General features: G+C 41.8%; 1 protein-coding gene across 1 annotated transcript in view; it reads right to left on the bottom strand.

The window, feature by feature from the left end:
* Positions 1-13,910, bottom strand: part of LOC120919093 (heparan sulfate glucosamine 3-O-sulfotransferase 3B1-like) — a 36,924-nt gene extending 23,014 nt beyond the window's left edge. Inside the window, exon 1 of the mRNA XM_040331092.1 lies at positions 13,428-13,910. Within this exon, the coding sequence (XP_040187026.1) occupies positions 13,428-13,777 (350 nt within the window). The 5' untranslated portion in view covers positions 13,778-13,910. The remainder of the gene's footprint in view (positions 1-13,427) is intronic.
* Positions 13,911-22,118: the final 8,208 nt, after the last annotated feature.

Genomic DNA, 22,118 nt, shown 5'->3' with positions numbered 1-22,118 from the left:
GCCTCTGGTTGAGGCCATTTTGTAGGATGAAGTTATACGTTTGTAACTAATGCCGCGTACACACGATCGGAAAATCCGACAGGAAAAACGTGGATTTTTTCCCCGACGGGAATCTTGGCTCAAACTTGTGTTGCATACACACGGTCACACCAAATTCCGACCGTCGAGAACGTGGTGACGTACAACACTACGACGAGCCGAGAAAAATGAAGTTCAATGCTTCCGAGCATGCGTCGACTTTGTTCGGAGCATGCGTGGTTTGTGGTGCGTCTAAATTGCATGCAGAACTTTTCTTGTCGGAAAATTTGAGAACCAGCACTCAAATTTTTGTTGTTGGAGATTCCAACAGAAAAATTCCGCCGGAGCCTACACACGGCCGGAATTTCCAACCAAAAGCTCACATCAGACTTTTGTTGTCGGAATTTTCGATCGTGAGTACGCGGCATTGGTCTGGTTCCTAGATCCAGGCAAATTCATCTACTGTTTTCCAAACATTTCCTTTTTATTTATTTTTCGTTTGATGTGCCTTGTGTTTAGGAATTTGTGTATCATAAGGATCCTGTGAGTTTAGAAAGTCTAATTGACTTGAACCCCTGATGAAGGTGGGGGGGCAAACACATTGGCTGTTGCCAAATAAAACCTTCAGCAGGACTTTAAAATCTGGTGTGGTGCTCCCATCCTTTTAAAACTTTAGAAAACTCCTTGGGGGGGGGGGGCAGCAGGACCCCCACGGGTGCTGGTGAGCAGTCGCTAGGACCACAAACCACCCATCACATGATAATAAATCTCCATAAGATTCAGCCCTCCTACATCACAACAACTGAATTGAAGGGAATTGGTCACAAAGGTTTGAGAGGAACCTCATTGAGAAGCTGCCATTCTGTGGTCCCTTGAGATACTGGTTTTGGTGGGATGACTATATAGCTTCACTGTCATTGATGTCACTTCCTGTAACTGATACGCTCTCTGGGAAAGTTAATTTGAGGCTTCTTCAACAGGTACCCTGTTCATTCAAATATTAGCCACCTCTAAACCGGCCACTGTTGAAAATGCAAGTTCCCGAGATTTATTGCTGACCAACTGGCTTTGAGAGTTTTAGTCAAGGACCTGGAAGAAGTAGGTCAGCAGTCCTTATCTCAACACTTGTTAAGCTTCATAGGTTTGCATTAACCATAGAAGAGTGATGGCAGAAGAAGACCAAGTAGTCCTTGGGGACTGCCACTTGTTTGAGATGTTTGTCCAAAGAATATTTTAATTCACTTACTGTGGAGTGACTCAACTATTTTTGACAAAATAATACTTTCTACGGTTAGTTTTGAACTCCCCTCCCAGTAGATTGAAGTCATTTCCCCCCGTGTTCTTGATCTTCGCTTCGTATTGAAAATATTGCCCTTCTAAACCTTATTCACACCCTTCATGGTTTTAGTCATGTCCATCCTTTTCCTTCTGTACATATTATTATGTTTCTGCAGTCTCTCCTAATAGGTTTCATTCTCCATTTTTATTGGCCATCTCTGGACTGTGGGCTGTATCATATTAATATATTTTTATAAGTAAGGTCTTCAGAACTGGATACAGTATTATAAATGAGGTCCAACTAAAGATCTCAATAGTGAAATTTGGACCTCTTTCCCCCTGCCGGTGACCCCTCTAGTTATAACTAAAGCTCTATATAGAGCAATCAGGACCTCCATCTTCCTCCTGGTGATCCCTCTACTTATCTATATAGGCCAATCGGGACCTCCTGCCAGTGACCGTTCTAGTTATAACTAAAGCTCCATACTGTATAGAGCAATCAGGACCGCCATTCTCCTCCTGGTGATCCCTCGAATTTTATCTATATAGACCAGTCAGGACCTCGTTCTACCTGCTGATGACCCCTCTAATGATCTATATAGACCAACCAGGACCTCCTGCTGGGGACCCCTCTAGTTATAACTAAAGCTCTGTATAGAGAAATCTGGACCTCCATTCTCCTCCTGGTGATCCCTCTTATCTATATAAACCAGTCAGAAACTCCTTTCTTCTGCTGGTGACCCCTCTAGTGATCTATAAGGACCTCCTGCCGGGGACCCCTCTAGTTATAACTAAAGCTCTGTATAGAGAAATCAGGACCTCCATTCTCCTCCTGGTGATCCCTCTAATGCTCTATGTGGAGGAATCGGGACCTTCTTCCTCCAGAAATGAGTAAAGATCTATACAGAAAAATCTGGATCTTCTTCTCCTGCTGGGGATCCCTCTAGTGATCTAAAAAGACCAATCGGGGACCCCCTTCCTCCTAGACCTATCAGGACCTCCTTCCTCCTGCTGGTGATCCCACTAGTGATCCAATTATACCAATCAGGGACCCCCTTCCTCCTGCTGGGGATTCCACTAGTGATATAATTAGACTTATCAGGACCTCCTTCCTCCTGCTGGTGATCCCACTAGTGATCTAAATAGACCAATCAGGACCTCCTTCCTCCTGTCCGCTAGTGATCTAAATAGACCAATCAGGACCTCCTTCCTCCTGCTGGTAATCTCCCTAATGATCTATATAGACCAATCAGGGCCTCCTTTCTCCTGCTGGTGATCCTTCTAATGATCTATATAGAACAGGGGGAGGCAATCTCGGCCCTCCAGTTGTTTTGAAACTACAAGTCCCATGAGACATTGCAAGACCCTGACAATCGTAGGCATGACTCCTAGAGGTAGAAGCATGATGGGATTTGTAGTTTCAGCACAGCTGGAGTGCCAAGGTTGCCTGACCCTGGTATAGAGCAATCAGGACCTCCTTCTGGTGACCCCTCTAGAGATAACTATACAGAACAATCGGGACCTCTTTTCTTCTGCTGAGGATCCCTCTACTGATGAGTCCCACATATCCATTCACTTTCCCCATTGCCAGGCCACATGTTTGCTCATTTTGCATGCCTTGATGCCTACTCCCAAACATCTCATTACTGTGGGTTGGAATCCGGTAAATTAAAAGTAGAACTCTAGGAGCTGGCAGGCAGATTTTGGGAACCTGAACAAAAACGGAGGGCAACCACATTACAATTTTTTTTTAATAAAGTAGCTTGAGATTTGATCAGTTTAGTTGCGCTGTACAATCTATTGAACGATCGTATGGATCGGTGTGTGGCCACTTTTGCATACTTCAGCATCAAGAACCATGGTGTAGCTACCGACCATGTGACCCTGTGCCGCCTGGAACTCGGTGGCATTCCAGTAGAGAAGTGCATTCAGAGCCGTTCATAGTTTGATCTTAAAGCGGGAGTTCACCCATTAATCTATTTTTTCAAACAATCCCCTTAGATGGATGCTCGTTTTGTCTAGGGGAATCGGCTAGTTGTTTTAAAATATGAGCTGTACTTACCGTTTTCGAGATGCATCTTCTTCCGTCGCTTCCGGGTATGGGTCTTCGGGAGCGGGCGTTCCTTCTTGATTGACAGTCTTCCGAGAGGCTTCCGACGGTCGCATCCATCACGTCACTAGTAGCCGAACGTCGGTGCGGCTCTATACGGCGCCTGCGCACCGACGTTCGGCTTCTTTCGGAAAATCGTGACGCGATGGATGCAACCGTCGGAAGCCTCTCGGAAGACTGTCAATCAAAATAGGAACGCCCATTCCCGCAGCCCATACCCGGAAGCGGCGGAGAAGATGCATCTCGTAAACGGGTAAGTACGGCTCATATTTTAAAACAACTAGCCGATTCCCCTAGACAAAACGAGCAGGAATCTAAGGGGAAAAGGGGTCATGTACAGGTGAACCCCCGCTTTAAATGGCCACAGCCAATCAGAATTCACCTTACCCTAATTTCTAATTACTATGTGCTACGTGATGTTAACCAACCAATCCAATCACAGAGTTAAAAAGAAATAAAAAATGAGCAATACAAACTAATACAACTTCTGGAAGAAGGATTCATTTCCACTGAAAAGTTTCACCTGCAACACCAGATTTACTACAGAAATTTCGCCTGAAGGTCAATTACATTTTTACACAATTTTTGGACCTATAATTTGCCACTTTGTTCTGCAATTTTAAAATTTTTGATTTTATTTGGAAGCCCATCATCATTGATCTTTTTATTGTATTTTTTTTTGTATTTTTTTTACATATTCATTACTTTCTGTCATTCTATGACTAAAGACTGTTCTGAGTTTTGGAATTTTCTTCAAATTAAATCCCCCTAAATAGAACAATTTTAGAACCCGAGGCCTAGTCTACCATGCGCTGCCCAGAAGTCTTCCACCCTCCGTTCGCTTATAAGCCGCGCCTCGATTTACTTAGCGGAAAGGGATCTGCGAGTTTAACAATTCATATATTTTGTTACCATACTCCTTAATTAGGTTTACAAATTTTGAAATCCTACACCTCGTCTTTTGGCAGCGTCAGCCAGGTGCCATTATAATGCCGGCAGCTTATTGAAGCCGAAAATAGATGTGGAAAAAGCATTCTCTCGTTATCTTCTCTATGCCGTCTATGGGCCGGGTAAAAATAACTTACTTTTATGGAAGTCTGATCAACAAAGCCAAAATGTACAGATCGATGTATACTCGGATGCTCGGATGCCTTTTACTGTCCCAACCTGCCCAACCCTAATTTACAAGCAAACACTGGGGCTGATTTACTAAAGGTAAATAGACTGTGCACTCTGCCAGTGCAGTTGCTCCAGAGCTTAGTAAATGAGGGGGAAGCTCTGATGACTTTCAGCCTCCAATCATGCAAAAATGCTGTTTTTCCCCCCCTTGCCTGTGATTGGGTGTGCTTTGCAAATTGACGCTTTACCTCATTTACTAAGTTCTGGAGCAATTGCACTTTGAGAGTTCACAGTCTATTTGATCTAGAAAATCAACTCCATTATATACTTATACCCCCCCCCCCCCATCTCCAATGTCTTTTCTCTTTCTATGCACATTTATATGTAGATTTTTTTTTTTCAAATTTGCAGAAAAATATAAAAATATTTGCCCTTTATCTAGGTCTCTCCTATTAAAAAAAATTATATATATATATATATATATATATATATATATATATATATATATATATATATATATATATATATACACATACACACACACACATTTTTTTAATAGCAGAGACCTAGATAAAGAGCAAATAAAACTATATTTTTCTGCAAATTAAAAAACAAAATTATATATATATATATATATATATATATATATATATATAATTTTGTTTTTTAATTTGCAGAAAAATATAGTTTTATTTGCTCTTTATCTAGGTCTCTGCTATTAAAAAAATGTGTGTGTATATATATATATATATATATATATATATTTTATATAATTTTTTTTATTTTTATGTTTTTATAGGAGAGACCAAGATGAAGAGCAAATTAAAATATATTTTTCTGCAGGGAGCACAAGGTGTCTGAAAACAGTGACAGTTATTGAGTTGCCAAACTTTTTCTTTCAACCTTGGAAAAAAAAAATGTGTGTGTGTATATTTTATATATATATATATATATATATATATATATATATATATATATATATATATATATATATATAATATACACACACACACACACATACACACAGTAAAACGTTGGTTTGAGAGTAACTTGGTTTGAGAGCATTTTGCAAGACAAGCAAATTGTTTTAATACATTTTGTCTTGATATACAAGCGATGTCTTGATATAAGAGTAGCGTCACGTCACAACTGAGTATAAACTGAGTATAAAAGAGAAGAGAGGAGCCTCTAAGTGTAGCCTCTCTTCTCTTTTATACTCTGTAAGAAAAATGCTTTGATATACAAGTGCTCTGGATTACAAGTATGTATTAAGTATGTGTGTGTGTATATATATATATATATATATATATATATATATATATATATAAAATGTACTTAATTGGGATGTTACTAAAAAAATAAAAATAAAAAAAAAGTATACTATATTCAAGCCAGTTCTTTTCCAAAGTTGAAAGGAAAAGTTTAGCAACTCAATAACTGTCACTGTTTTCAGACACCTTGTCCTCCCTGCAGAAAAACACTGACCCCCCCGATGTAAACACTACTTCATATAAAGTTGTGAAATTACCCAAACTGACAGCAAACTTTGTACGAACAAGAATATGTGACTGATAATAAATACAAGCACCACTTTTGGTCAAAGTTTTAGTTATTCTCCAAAAAAAAAAAAAAAAAAAAAAAGAGTACAAAAGGCATCACATCATACAACGCTGATGTTTTATTGTTTCCTATATTTTACTACACGACACCTTGGGGGAGATTTACTAAAACTGGAGAGTACAAAATCTGGTGCAGCTGTGCATGGGAGCCAATCGGCTTTTAACTTCGGAGTGTTTAAATTAAACTTTGACAATAAATCCTGAAAGCTGATTGGTTCCTATGCAGAGCTGCACCAGATTTTGCATTCTTCAATTTTTATTAAAAACAACCCCAAATGTTTGCTTGACAGACCAATTTATATTTTTATTTTTTTATGTTCAAGAACAGGATTGCCAGAACAATTTAACACCATCATCTGTTCGTTGTGGCGTCCTGTCCCATAACCTGCGCCCAGCCAAGAAAAATCCATTGTTAACCGTCCACAGCACCATATTGAATTTAGGAAAAAAACAATTCTACTTGTGACTTAAATTTATAAAGTTTCTTGTTTTTCTCTTTTATAACCTATAAAAGAGATTTAAAATGAAACAAAGTGAGATTAAACTAAAACAAAGTGAACACGGCTCAAACATTTTAGGTGACTTACTAAAAGCATTTAAAAGAACAGAAGTCCTGAGCCGTCGTTTCCCATAAAAAAAAAAAGAGTAAAGGAGGGAGTAAAAAGTTGAGAACAAAAGTTTCAAGAGCAAAGGGCAGAACAAAACATTATTATGACACAGAATCTTCCCAAGGCATTTTTGTGTGTGTGGTAATGTTCACATCCCTGTCGTGACAAGTCTTCCTTTTTTTCTCTCCCTAGTCTGTTCTTTTGAAGCCAGATTAAAGACGAGAGAGCCTAGTGAAAAATTGTTACTTTAACACTATTCTTTTTATGCAAAAAAAAAAAAAAAGAGTAAATAAATATTTATGCACTTCCCCTTTCAGCTCTACAGACGATACTTCATGCGTTTCTCAATTTGATCTCTGTCAGGATGTTGGAGTTCAAAAGATGTTAGGAGAATATTAGGATGCTTGCACATGGCAAGAGCTCATTATTGGGGAGGGAGGGGGGAAAAAAATGACATTTTCCTTGTCAAAAGAGCCAGTGTTTAAAATGTGAAAACAAAAACATCAAACATTCCACACACAAAAAAGGAAGAAATTCTTAAATGAAATCAAAGGGAACACCGTATGGGAGTCAGGAATAGAGGATTCAAAAAAATTGCTGCTAATTCTGAGAAAACCTTTTTAGAATTTTTTTATTTAAATTGCAAAACATTTTAAAATGTTCACAAATAAAATATTTACTGAAATAATATCAGTAATGTTAGAACATTTTTTAAAACAGAATTAAGGGAGTTACATTTTAACTTTTTCCTGACTTTTTTTAAATTTTTCATGAAAGGGTGTTGCAACTGTATCTTTTTATTTTAACTTTTTTGAAACTATCTTTTATTTTAAATTAAAAAAAAAAAAGATTATTTTTAAATAATCTTTATTTGTAAGATATAAGGCAATACATCTCAATAAACATAGCCAAAGGTAGATACAGCAAGTACTGCATTAGTCTAGTTTTAAAAAAAAAAGTACAAAGAGTAAGAAAAAAAAAATTCAAGTAAACATACATAACAGATATTAACGATGAAACAGTAGTTTCAACTAAATGTGCAGGAGGTTGAATCCTCAGGTAGCTATCTTTTTATTTTAACTATTTTTTTTTTTAAACTATATCAACTTTTTTGAAACTGTATCTTTTATTTTAACTTTTTTGAAACTATCTTTTTATTTAAACTTTTTTTTTTTAACTATTAACTTTTTTGAAATTATCTTTTTTCTTTTAACTTTTTTGAAACTGTATTTTTTATTTTAACTTTTTGAAACTATCTTTTATTTCAAATTATTTGAAAATATTAACTATCTCAACTTTTTTGAAACTGTATCTTTTATTTTAACTTTTTTGAAACGGTATCTTTTATTTTAACTTTTTTGAAACGGTATCTTTTATTTTAACTTTTTTAAAACTGTCCTTTGTATTTTAACTTTTTTTTTGTGATCAGATTAGCTCTAAACTTTTTTCGTCCAAGTCTTTGCATGCCATTCTTTTGTCAATGATATGCATTAGCTTTAATTTACTAAATCCGTAGAGAATATTAAAGTTTCAAAGTGGATTTCAACTTTTCTCACATCAGAATTCATTTTGCAAAATATAGCCAATGATGCAAGAAAAAAAGAAGAAAAAATAAACAAAACGGAGTATCTGCTTCTGAATGAGGTGAACATGCTCCACTCCTTTTAATAAATCCACCCCACTGCCTTCAATTATGTGAAAAGACCGATATGACTGTAAACATTTAGACGTTTGTTCTGCCTCCTTGGGATTCTATTTGTCCCAAGGCGATAACTGTTCTGTACTGAAAATACTGTGAGGCTGCAATGCCCCTTTATTCTCAACAGGGATCACTGCAACTCTATCCTTAGAACATTCACAGCTCATACAGCTCGTTACGATAGGTACGCTGTCTTTTATGGTGTTAAAATGAAAATCCTTAAAGGTTTCGAGCCACTGGTCTCAAAAAAATTATAAAAAAACGCCGAACTGTTTTCACATAAAAAAAATGAGATCACTTAAAACAAGAGTGGAAATATAATAAACCGGGAACACCAAACATAACGCCACATATAGAAACTGACACCGATAGTAATAACGGCAATCCATACTGCAATGATGTATTGGGAGTTAGTGGGTCAGTCAACAGTTAAGTTACTATACATAAAGATCAAAAACAACAAAAAATAAACGGGGGGGGGGGGGCGAACTCAATGGACCACTTGGTCCATTGAGACCAATGGTCTTTTTCCGCCGTTACCCTTCTATGATCACAATTACATTTTATGGAACTTTGCAGCTGCGTTTCTTTTTTTTTTCTGGTCTTATCAGATTAGGCCCAACCTTACAAGAAGCGCACTTGTGCAGTAAGTGGCGCTTACGGTCTCCTCCATCTATAATGTATGGGGGGAAATGCATTTTGATGAAAGGACAGCGAGGCCACACAAAAGTGGTCTGGGCATGAAGAAAGGGAAAAAAAAAAATCAATAGTTTATTGTTGCCTAATTTCAGCCTGCAACAGAAATCCCCCAGGGCAGTAAACCACAACACCCCCCCCCCCCCCCCCCCGCCCAAATTACAAATTCGCATCAAAGCAATTTTTTATTTAGTTATTTTGTTTTACATTGTAAGGCACAGACCCATTTTAGATAAAGGAAAATTAGACCTTCACTGCAATCTTATAACATGCTGGATTCATTGTACGTCATCGATGCTCCCGGATCAATACCAATTGGGCCATGTCTTGGAGGGGAGCCTGTGACCCCCCTCGGAGTGTGTGTGTGTGTGTTACACGGCTCTGCTGATAAATTATGAATCTTTACAAAGCAAGCCTATAGAGATCACACACTCCCCCCACTGCCAGAACCCTTATCTTTGAAGAGAAAGGCTTGTAGCAGCCATGGCTTGGCTTAAGTCAAGTGTCCCCGAGGAGTGTGTTAGGGAACACGAAGATGTGGGTTAAGGGTAGGAGAAGTGTATTATTTGGGATCACCCGACACAAAGCCAGCCTTCAGATAAGCTGCAGATCACAGCTGAGTTCTCTACATACGTGGCTTTAGCTATATGGCACGCTGGACAAGTGGTCAGCACTCTTCCCTTTAAGTGCTGGGGTCCCGGGATCAGTTCCCAAATAAATTTTTTAAAAATACCCCATTTTCATGTGGGTTTCCTCAAAAAGATGTACTGCTAGGCTAAAACTGCCCTCGGCATGCATCTGTATGACCGTTGAAGGGATATTGGAGTGCAAGCTCCTCTGGCACAGGAATGGATGCAAATGGTTCTCTGTACAGCACCTTGGAATATGATGGGGATATACAAATTCAGGAAATTAATATACAATTTATTGATCAGGGTACATGTAGGTGTGGACATTGTTGAACCCAAGGCTTTTGTTGTATTGTACCAGCCATAGACTGGATTGATATTTTACCTAATGATTCATAATCCATTTCTAATGACCGTTGTGTTCGGAGAGCTGGAGATACCAGACCCCAGACAAGTCCAGTCTCATTTCTTTCGATTAATACATCTATATATAAAGAGGGACTAGCTGAGATGCTGGATGGTGCTTGGATCTTACTAGAGGCAATCTGGAAATTCAGAAATAAAACCAAACCAGAGATTATGATCTGTTAATATGAGAATGGAGCATCAATGGAACAAGGACTGTTCCAGGGACACCGCAAACCCTGACGGTACCTGGACAGCTGGGGGGTGATAGAGCCCATCATTGACTTGTGTTACATTGTATATAGACTACGAGGGATCTGTAATGTATGGACCATGGTTGGGCAGAGCAGACTGGAGTCCTACTAGACCCCAATCATTTCATACATAGGGGAGAGAGACTGCTAGACCCCAATCATTTCATACATAGGGGAGAGAGACAGACTGCTAGACCCCAATAATTTCATACATAGGGGAGGCAGAGACTGCTAGACCCCAATAATTTCATACATAGGCGAGAGAGACAGAGACTGCGAGACCCCAATCATTTCATACATAGGGGAGGCAGAGGCTGCTAGAACCCAATCATTTCATACATAGGGGAGAGAGACAGAGACTGCTAGACCCCAATCATTTCATACATAGGAGTGGAGAGACAGAGGCTGCTAGACCCCAATCATTTCATACATAGGAGTGGAGAGACAGAGGCTGCTAGACCCCAATCATTTCATATATAGGCGAGAGAGACAGAGACTGCTAGACCCCAATCATTTCATACATAGGAGTGGAGAGACAGAGACTGCTAGACCCCAATCATTTCATACATAGGCGACAGAGACTGCGAGACCCCAATCATTTCATACATAGGCGAGAGAGACAGAGACTGCTAGACCCCAATAATTTCATACATAGGGGAGGCAGAGACTGCTAGACCCCAATAATTTCATACATAGGCGAGAGAGACAGAGACTGCGAGACGCCAATCATTTCATACATAGGGGAGGCAGAGGCTGCTAGACCCCAATCATTTCATACATAGGCGAGAGAGACAGAGACTACTAGACCCCAATCATTTCATACATAGGAGTGGAGAGACAGAGGCTGCTAGACCCCAATCATTTCATACATAGGCGAGAGAGACAGAGACTGCTAGACCCCAATCATTTCATACATAGGCGAGAGAGACAGAGACTGCTAGACCCCAATCATTTCATACATAGGCGAGAGAGACAGAGACTGCTAGACCCCAATCATTTCATACATAGGAGTGAGAGACAGAGACTGCTAGACCCCAATCTTTTCCTATATATAGGAGAGATGGAGGGGGAGAGAGAGATGGAGACTGCTAGACCCCATTGATTTCATACAGAGAGGAGACAGAGTAAAAAGAGATGAAAAGAATGAAAGTGAAGGAGGGAGAGGGTGAGATAAATGAAGAGTAAAAAAATAAAAAAATAAAATAAAAGTGGAAGAGGGAAAAGAGAATGAAAGAGGGAATGAGAAGAGTAAGAGACGCATCAAAGATGGGGCATATAGGATGGGCAGTGAGGTGGCATATAGAAGTGGGCAGCGAGGGTATAATATAGGGTGGGAAGTGAGGGGGCATATTGGGTGGGCAGCGAGGGTATAATATAGGGTGGGTAGCAAAGGGGGCACATAGGGTGGGCAGTGAGGGGGCATATAGAATGTGCAGTAAGGGACATCCGAAGACTACAGAGGCAGAGAGGGGTGGATATATTGGAGCGATGGGCAGTTGTATGGAGAGAAGGAATGAGATATCACTGCCAGTGATAGTTGGCAAAGTATTAAGGAACATACAGATTTAAAAAGGTGGGCAAGACAAATCCTGGGAATAAGATATACAGAGAGATTGGGAGTTCTATATAGAGAGAAGAGAGAGATGGATAATATTATAAAGGAGCAGATACAGACAGGAAGAACATGAGGAGATATATGGGGATAGATATACAGAGAGATTGGGAGATCTCTGTATAGAGAGAGGGAATAGGAAAGGTCGGAGAGAGAGAACATTATAAAGGAACAGATATAGAGGGGAGGCAGAGAGAGGATATAGGGATAGATATACAGAGAGAGGATATAGGGATAGATATACAGAGAGAGGATATAGGGATAGATATACAGAGAGAGGATATAGGGATAGATATACAGAGAGAGGATATAGGGATAGATATACAGAGAGAGGATATAGGGATAGATATACAGAGAGAATGGGATAACATTATAGAGGGGAGACATGAGGATATGTGGGGATAGATATACAGAGAGAAGACAATATAACGTGTAGAGATTATATATATATATATATATATATATATATATATATATATATATATATATATATATATATATATACATATACACACACACACACACACACACACACACACAAAAAGGAACAGGTATATACTTTAAAAGATATGAACAGTTCCAGGGAATAAGAGGATCCATATACAGAGAGATTGGAAGTTCTATGAGAAGAGGATAGATCCATTATACAGGGACAGGTATATAGAGGAAGGACATTCCAGGGATACAAAATGATAGATATACACAGAGATCGGATGTTCTGCAGGGAAGGTATAATAGAGAGATCGATACATATAAATATATATGGGCAGGTATAGAGAGAGAGGAAATAAGGAGGAGATATATATATATATATAGCAACAGATATAGAGAAAGTGGGAATAAGAGGATCCATATACAGAGAGAACATGGAGGATATATATATATATATATATATATATATATATATAATGATAAACTGAAAGTTGTAAAGGGAATACATATAATGGGCAGAGAGAGGGATAGATACAGAGATATAGAGAGAGAAGATATAATGGGGATTTATAGATAGAAATATACATGGAGATGAATGGAGGGGGGGGGGGGATCTGGAGGAAAGAAGAAGATCCAATGTAATGGTAAGAGATCGAGGATATAGAGAGATGGATCCATATACAGAGGGAATAATAGAATATCTATATATATATCGCTGCTGGTACACAGAGATCTGGGAAGGATTCCTGTATACAGATAGGTGGCTATAGACGGAGATCGGCAGATTTAGGGGGAGATGGAATTGTCGGGAAATTCTATTTTCAACATTGCGATCCCGAATTGGACACATACCCCCCCCCCCTAATAATCACACACACCCCCCCCCCCTATAATCGCACACACCTCGCACCCCAGTATACCCCCAATCATCACATCGGCCGATCTCACCTGTACCAGTCCAGTCCCATGTCGTAGTTGCGATCGAAGAAGTGGGGTTCGGCTCCCACAGCCCTGATGTCGGGATGCACCCTGAGGAACTCCAGCAAAGCCCGGGTCCCCCCTTTCTTCACCCCAATGATGATGGCCTGGGGTAGCTTCTTGCTCCCCGATCCGTTGTAGAAGGTGGAGATCGGAGCTCCATCGTCCGATGTCCCCCGGGGGGGTAGCAGGATCCGGGGGGCGGGGAGGGGGGCGCAGGATCCGGCACAGGAATAGATCATGTAGAGTCCGAGGATGAGCATGGTGCAGAGAGGGAGGACGAGCCTTCTTCTCAGAGAGGACACGGGGGGGACATCCATAGAGGAGGGGGTCTCATCATCACCCGACACCCCCAGCCCAGGGAAGCTACTCCCCCCACAACACAATCCATAGATCCGGACCGAGGACCGACATGACTCCCACACCTCTCCTATTCCTCCTTCCAGGTGGAGATCCAACACACCACTGACTGCCCGGGGACTGAGAGCTCCCCATCCATGGCAGGGGGCGGGGACCAGCCACACCTCCCCGCCAATCACACCGGGGCAGCCTATGCAAATTAGCCATTTGTTGATAAAGGGAGACCAATGGGATGAGGGTGCCTGGCAGCTGGCCATGCCTTCTGATTGGCTGCTGATCCTATATAGAGCCTGGAGGAGGACAGAGCTGCTTCAGATGTTGGATGGAGAGGAGGGGGAAGAGAAGGGGGGCTGGGAGCTCAACAGAGCCACTGAGCCAGGCTGGGGGAGAGAGAAATCAGAGGAACATTCACTGGAAGTCACTTCTATTCACCCATACAGAACATTCACTGGATGCAAAGTCACTTCTATTCCCCCATACAGAACATTCACTGGATGCAAAGTCACTTCTATTCCCCCATACAGAACATTCACTGGAAGTCACTTCTATTCTCCAATACAGAACATTCACTGGATGCAAAGTCACTTCTATTCCCCAATACAGAACATTCACTGGTTACAAAGTCACTTCTATTCCCCAATACAGAACATTCACTGGATGCAAAGTCACTACTATTCCCCCAATACAGAACATTCACTGGATGCAAAGTCACTACTATTCCCCCAATACAGAACATTCACTGGATGCAAAGTCACTACTATTCCCCCAATACAGAACATTCACTGGATGCAAAGTCACTACTATTCCCCCAATACAGAACATTCACTGGATGCAAAGTCACTACTATTCCCCCAATACAGAACATTCACTGGATGCAAAGTCACTTCTATTCCCCCATACAGAACATTCACTGGATGCAAAGTCACTTCTATTCCCCAATACAGAACATTCACTGGATGCAAAGTCACTTCTATTCCCCAATACAGAACATTCACTGGATGCAAAGTCACTTCTATTCCCCAATACAGAACATTCACTGGATGCAAAGTCACTTCTATTCCCCCATACAGAACATTCACTGGATGCAAAGTCACTTCTATTCCCCAATACAGAACATTCACTGGATGCAAAGTCACTTCTATTCCCCAATACAGAACATTCACTGGATGCAAAGTCACTTCTATTCCCCCATACAGAACATTCACTGGATGCAAAGTCACTTCTATTCCCCAATACAGAACATTCACTGGATGCAAAGTCACTTCTATTCCCCAATACAGAACATTCACTGGATGCAAAGTCACTTCTATTCCCCAATACAGAACATTCACTGGATGCAAAGTCACTTCTATTCCCCAATACAGAACATTCACTGGATACAAAGTCACTTCTATTCCCCAATACAGAACATTCACTGGTTACAAAGTGACTTCTATTCCCCAATACAGAACATTCACTGGATGCAAAGTCACTTCTATTCCCCAATACAGAACATTCACTGCATACAAAGTCACTTCTATTCCCCAATACAGAACATTCACTGGATGCAAAGTCACTTCTATTCCCCAATACAGAACATTCACTGGGTGCAAAGTCACTTCTATTCCCCAATACAGAACATTCACTGGATGCAAAGTCACTTCTATTCCCCAATACAGAACATTCACTGCATACAAAGTCACTTCTATTCCCCAATACAGAACATTCACTGGATGCAAAGTCACTTCTATTCCCCAATACAGAACATTCACTGGGTGCAAAGTCACTTCTATTCCCCAATACAGAACATTCACTGGATGCAAAGTCACTTCTATTCCCCAATACAGAACATTCACTGCATACAAAGTCACTTCTATTCCCCAATACAGAACATTCACTGGATGCAAAGTCACTTCTATTCCCCAATACTGAACATTCACTGGATGCAAAGTCACCTCTATTCCCCAATACAGAACATTCACTGGATGCAAAGTCACTTCTATTCCCCAATACAGAACATTCACTGGATGCAAAGTCACCTCTATTCCCCAATACAGAACATTCACTGGTTAAAAAGTGACTTCTATTCCCCAATACAGAACATTCACTGGATACAAAGTGACTTCTATTCCCCAATACAGAACATTCACTGGGTACAAAGTCACTTCCATTCCCCAATACAGAACATTCACTGGATACAAAGTCACTTCTATTCCCCAATACAGAACATTCACTGGATGCAAAGTCACTTCTATTCCCCAATACAGAACATTCACTGGATGCAAAGTCACTTCTATTCCCCAATACAGAACATTCACTGGATGCAAAGTCACTTCTATTCCCCAATACAGAACATTCACTGGATGCAAAGTCACTTCTATTCCCCAATACAGAACATTCACTGGTTACAAAGTCACTTCTATTCCCCAATACAGAACATTCACTGGATGCAAAGTCACTTCTATTCCCCAATACAGAACATTCACTGCATACAAAGTCACTTCTATTCCCAATACAGAACATTCACTGGTTACAAATTCACTTCTATTCCCAATACAGAACATTCACTGGATGCAAAGTCACTTCTATTCCCCAATACAGAACATTCACTGGATGCAAAGTCACTTCTATTCCCCAATACAGAACATTCACTGGATGCATAGTCACTTCTATTCCCCAATACAGAACATTCACTGGTTACAAAGTCACTTCTATTCCCCAATACAGAACATTCACTGCATACAAAGTCACTTCTATTCCCCAATACAGAACATTCACTGGATACAAAGTGACTTCTATTCCCCAATACAGAACATTCACTGGATGCAAAGTCACTTCTATTCCCCAATACAGAACATTCACTGGATGCAAAGTCACTTATATTCCCCAATACAGAACATTCACTGGATGCAAAGTCACCTCTATTCCCCAATACAGAACATTCACTGGGTGCAAAGTCACTTCTATTCCCCAATACAGAACATTCACTGGGTGCAAAGTCACTTCTATTCCCCAATACAGAACATTCACTGGATGCAAAGTCACTTCTATTCCCCAATACAGAACATTCACTGGATGCAAAGTCACTTCTATTCCCCAATACAGAACATTCACTGGATGCAAAGTCACTTCTATTCCCCAATACAGAACATTCACTGGATACAAAGTCACTTCTATTCCCCAATACAGAACATTCACTGGATACAAAGTCACTTCTATTCCCCAATACAGAACATTCACTGGATGCAAAGTCACTTCTATTCCCCAATACAGAACATTCACTGGATACTAGGGATGAGCTGAACTCCCCCCCCCCCCCCCTTTGGTTTGCACCAGAACCTGCGAACGAACCAAAAGTTTGTGTGAACTGTAGAACCCCATTAAAGTCTATGGGACTCGAACGTTTGAAATCTAAAGTGCTGATTTTAAAGGCTAATATGCAAGTTATTGTCATAAAAAGTGTTTGGGGACCCGGGTCCTGTCCCAGGGGACATGTATTAATGCAAAAAAAAGTTTTAAAAACTGCATTTTTTTCGGGAGCAGTGATTTTAAATGACTTTTTAGCTTTCAGAAATGACACTTTGTGCAGGGACAGTTCTAAGTACGGGAAACAAGAGCTACTTCACAAGCATACTATACACCCCCCCCAGGTACAAAATTTAAAGGAATATTTCACTTTTATTGTTTCACTTTAAGCATTATTAAAATCACTGCTACCGAAAAATCTGCTTTTTTTTTTAACTTTTTTTGCATTGATACATGTCCCCTGGGGAAAGGACCCGGGTCCCCAAACACTTTTTACGACAATAACTTGCATATTAGCCTTTAAAATTAGCACTTTAGATTTCTCCCATAGACTTCTCCAGGGTGTTCTGCGGCTTTTCGATTTTGCAGCGAACACCCCAAATAGTTCGCTGTTCGGCGAACAGGCAATGTTCGACTCGAACTCGAAGCTCATCCCTACTGGATACATTGTATTCAAAGAGACTTCTATTCCCCAATACAGAACATTCACTGGTTACAAAGTGACTTCTATTCCCCCATACAGAACATTCACTGGATGCAAAGTCACTTCTATTCCCCAATACAGAACATTCACTGGATGCAAAGTCACTTCTATTCCCCAATATAGAACATTCCCTGGTTACAAAGTCACTTCTATACCCCAATACAGAACATTCACTGGTTACAAAGTGACTTCTGTACCCCAATACAGAACATTCACTGGATGCAAAGTCACTTCTATACCCCAATACAGAACATTCACTGGATGCAAAGTGACTTCTGTACCCCAATACAGAACATTCACTGGATGCAAAGTCACTTCTATACCCCAATACAGAACATTCACTGGATGCAAAGTGACTTCTGTACCCCAATACAGAACATTCACTGGATGCAAAGTCACTTCTATACCCCAATACAGAACATTCACTGGTTACAAAGTGACTTCTGTACCCCAATACAGAACATTCACTGGATGCAAAGTCACTTCTATACCCCAATACAGAACATTCACTGGATGCAAAGTGACTTCTGTACCCCAATACAGAACATTCACTGGATGCAAAGTCACTTCTATACCCCAATACAGAACATTCACTGGATGCAAAGTGACTTCTGTACCCCAATACAGAACATTCACTGGATACAAAGTGACTTCTGTACCCCAATACAGAACATTCACTGGATACATTGTATTCAAAGAGACTTCTATACCCCAATACAGAACATTCACTGGTTACAAAGAGACTTCTGTACCCCAATACAGAACATTCACTGGATACATTGTATTCAAAGAGACTTCTATACCCCAATACAGAACATTCACTGGTTACAAAGAGACTTCTGTACCCCAATATAGAACATTCACTGGATACAAAGTGATTTCTGTACCCCAATACTGAACTTTCACTGGATACAAAGTGACTTCTGTACCCCAATACAGAACTTTCACTGGATGCAAAGTCACTTCTATTCCCCAATACAGAACATTCACTGGATACAAAGTCACTTCTATTCCCCAATACAGAACATTCACTGGATACAAAGTCACTTCTATTCCCCAATACAGAACATTCACTGGATGCAAAGTCACTTCTATTCCCCAATACAGAACATTCCTCATCCACCCCACACACACAGCTGTTTCCATCTCACCAGAGCTCATCAGTTGAAGTTAAAGTGACACTAAACCACTTCTCCCTCCTCTGGCTCCTCCTCCGGCTCCTCCTCCTCCCCCTCCTCCGGCTCCTCCTCCTCCATCCACTACTCTCCGGATCTTCATCTATATTTCATGAAATTGCTTCCCTGGGCTCCTTTAGATGCACAAAGACGTTTCAGCGCCGTTAAGACACTTATTGCGCTAGCCGCATGTTTTTGATGTGTTTGCGTTCTCCTATTGCCCGGGGGCCCCATAATCTCCTATTGCCCGGGGGCCCCATAATCTCCTATTGCCCGGGGGCCCCATAATCTCCTATTGCCCGGGGGCCCCATAATCTCCTATTGCCTGGGTGCCCCATAATCTCCTATTGCCCGGGGGCCCCATAATCTCCTATTGCCCGGGTGCCCCATAATCTCCTATTGCCCGGGTGCCCCATAATCTCCTATTGCCCGGGTGCCCCATAATCTCCTATTGCCGGGGGCCCCATAATCTCCTATTGCCAGGGCCCCCATAATCTCCTATTGCCCGGGTGCCCCATAATCTCCTATTGCCCGGGTGCCCCATAATCTCCTATTGCCCGGGTGCCCCATAATCTCCTATTGCCGGGGGCCCCATAATCTCCTATTGCCAGGGCCCCCATAATCTCCTATTGCCCGGGTGCCCCATAATCTCCTATTGCCCGGGTGCCCCATAATCTCCTATTGCCCGGGTGCCCCATAATCTCCTATTGCCGGGGCCCCCATAATCTCCTATTGCCCGGGGGCCTCATAATCTCCTATTGCCCGGGGGCTCCATAATCTCCTATTGCCCGGGGGCCCCATAATCTCCTATTGCCTGGGGGCCCCATAATCTCCCATTGCTGGGGGCCCCATAATCTCCCATTGCTGGGGGCCCCCATAATCTCCTATTGCCCGGGGGCCTCATAATCTCCTATTGCCCGGGGGCTCCATAATCTCCTATTGCCCGGGGGCCCCATAATCTCCTATTGCCCGGGGGGCCCATAATCTCCTATTGCCCGGGGCCCCCATAATCTCCTATTGCCTGGGGGCCCCATAATCTCCCATTGCTGGGGGCCCCATAATCTCCCATTGCTGGGGGCCCCCATAATCTCCTATTGCCTGGGGGCCCCCATAATCTCCTATTTCCTGGGGCCCCCCATGAGTTGTCAGTCCACCCCTGATTCTATGAATGAAAGTAGAAAACCTTCTCTGTGCAGCAGCGCCCCCTACAGCCTGCTACTCACTACTGGTTTTTATTTTATTTATTTATTTTCAACCCAGCAGGCTGAGCAAGAAAAAAAAAAACTGACAGCTCAAGAGGAACCGCTGTACTAACTACTTGATGTCAGTACAGCGATCTCCAATGCTGTACTCTTGTGTTTCAGGGGAAAAACATGCAGTGAGGAGGCAATATATCACCTCCCTAACCACCCTATAAAAAGGGATCCACACTACGGATCACTTTTCAGGAGGGCAGTGTAAACAAGCCCTTGTTATAGGGAGGAAATAAGAGAAGATCATTGTCTGGATATATATATATACCCCCCCCCAGACCGGTCCTGATTTATGGGGTACGGCACAGCAGCCAATCAGATTTCAGTTTATCACAATCTGAGCTCCTGTGATTGGTAAATGGGGGTTACACATTATTTCCAGCGCGGTGACACTGTGGGGTGGAATTAGACAAATATAGGTAGATTCAGGTAGAGTTAGGTCGGCCTATCAGTAGATATCAGTAGATAAGCCGACCTAACTCAGAATCTACGCCGACGTACGTTTAAGTGTATGCTCAAACAGAGATACGCTTAAACATATCTAAGATACGCCGGCTTGCGCCGTCCTATCTTAGATTGCAATATTTTGGATGGCCGCTAGGTGGCGCTTCCATTGCGGTCGGCGTAGAATATGTAAATGAGGAGATACGCCGATTCACGAACGTACGCCCGGCCGCCGCAGTACTTCTACGCCGTTTACGTAAGAGATAGGCCGCGTAAAGTTAGAGCTGGGCCCTATTGGAATAGTAATGTCAAGTATGGCCGCCGTTCCCGCGTGGAAAGTCGTCCTTGAATCGGGATTTACGTTGTTTACGTCCACGTCGAAATCAATAGGCCCGTGCGGCGTACTTAGCCGCAATGCACACTGGGAAATGTAGGCGCCCGGCGCATGAGCAGTAGAGGAAAAACGTGAGGTCAAGCGCCATTAACATAAAACACGCCCCCCTCAAACACATTGGAATTAGGCGCCCTTACGCCCGCCGCATTTACGCTACGCCGCCGTAACATAGCAGGCAAGTACATTGTGAATCATGTACTTGCCTCGCTAACTTACGGCGGCGTAGCTTAAATTCCTTAAGCTACGCCGCCGCAAAGTTACGCGAACGTACCTGAATCTACCTAATAGACTGTTGCTCCAGAGCTTAGTAAATGAGGGGAAGCTCTGCTGACCCCCATCATCCAATTGCATGCAAGCAAAAAATGCTTTCTCTCCTTGCATGTGATTGGGTATTCTCTGCAAAGTGGATCTTTAGGGAGGATTTACTAAAGGCAAAAACTGTTGCACTTTGCAAGGTCAGTTGCTCCATCCCATTTACTAATCTATGAGGAAAAGCTTGCATGTGATTGGATGATGGAAATCAGCAGAGCTTCCCCATCATTTACTAAACTCTGAAGCAGCTGCCCTTGCAAAGTGCACAGTCTATTTGCCTTTAGTAAATTCACCCGAAAGATTCCCTTTGCAAAGAATTCCCAATCACATGCAGAAAAAAAAAAAAAGAAACGCCCTTTTGCTTGCACGTGATTGGATGAGGGAAGTTAGCAGAGCTTCCCCGTCATTTACGAAGCTCTGGAGCAGCTGCCCTTGCAAAGTGCACCGTCTATTTGCCTTTAGTAACCCCCCCCCCCATGTACTGTCATTACCCCTCCGCTATCCTGACTGACGCGTCACGGGAAGAAGAGAAAACAAAACGGCGATCGCAATTGATTGCGTCCTCATTGCCCCGCCCCCTTCAGGAATGCCGATCGATAATTAAAGTCATTGATAAATCCCTGCGTTGTACGCGGCCCGTCGGCAATGATTGGCCCTCCCCTCCGCCGCTCAGCGTGATCGATAATTACTTTCTGTAGAGAGGAGGAAAAAGAAAAAGTGAAAATAATTTAATGT

This window comes from Rana temporaria, chromosome 12 (assembly GCF_905171775.1).
Source record: "Rana temporaria chromosome 12, aRanTem1.1, whole genome shotgun sequence".
NCBI classification, from domain to species: domain Eukaryota; kingdom Metazoa; phylum Chordata; class Amphibia; order Anura; family Ranidae; genus Rana; species Rana temporaria.
The sequence above is the reverse complement of the archived record's forward strand: the minus strand, read 5'-3'. Positions and strand labels throughout refer to the sequence as shown.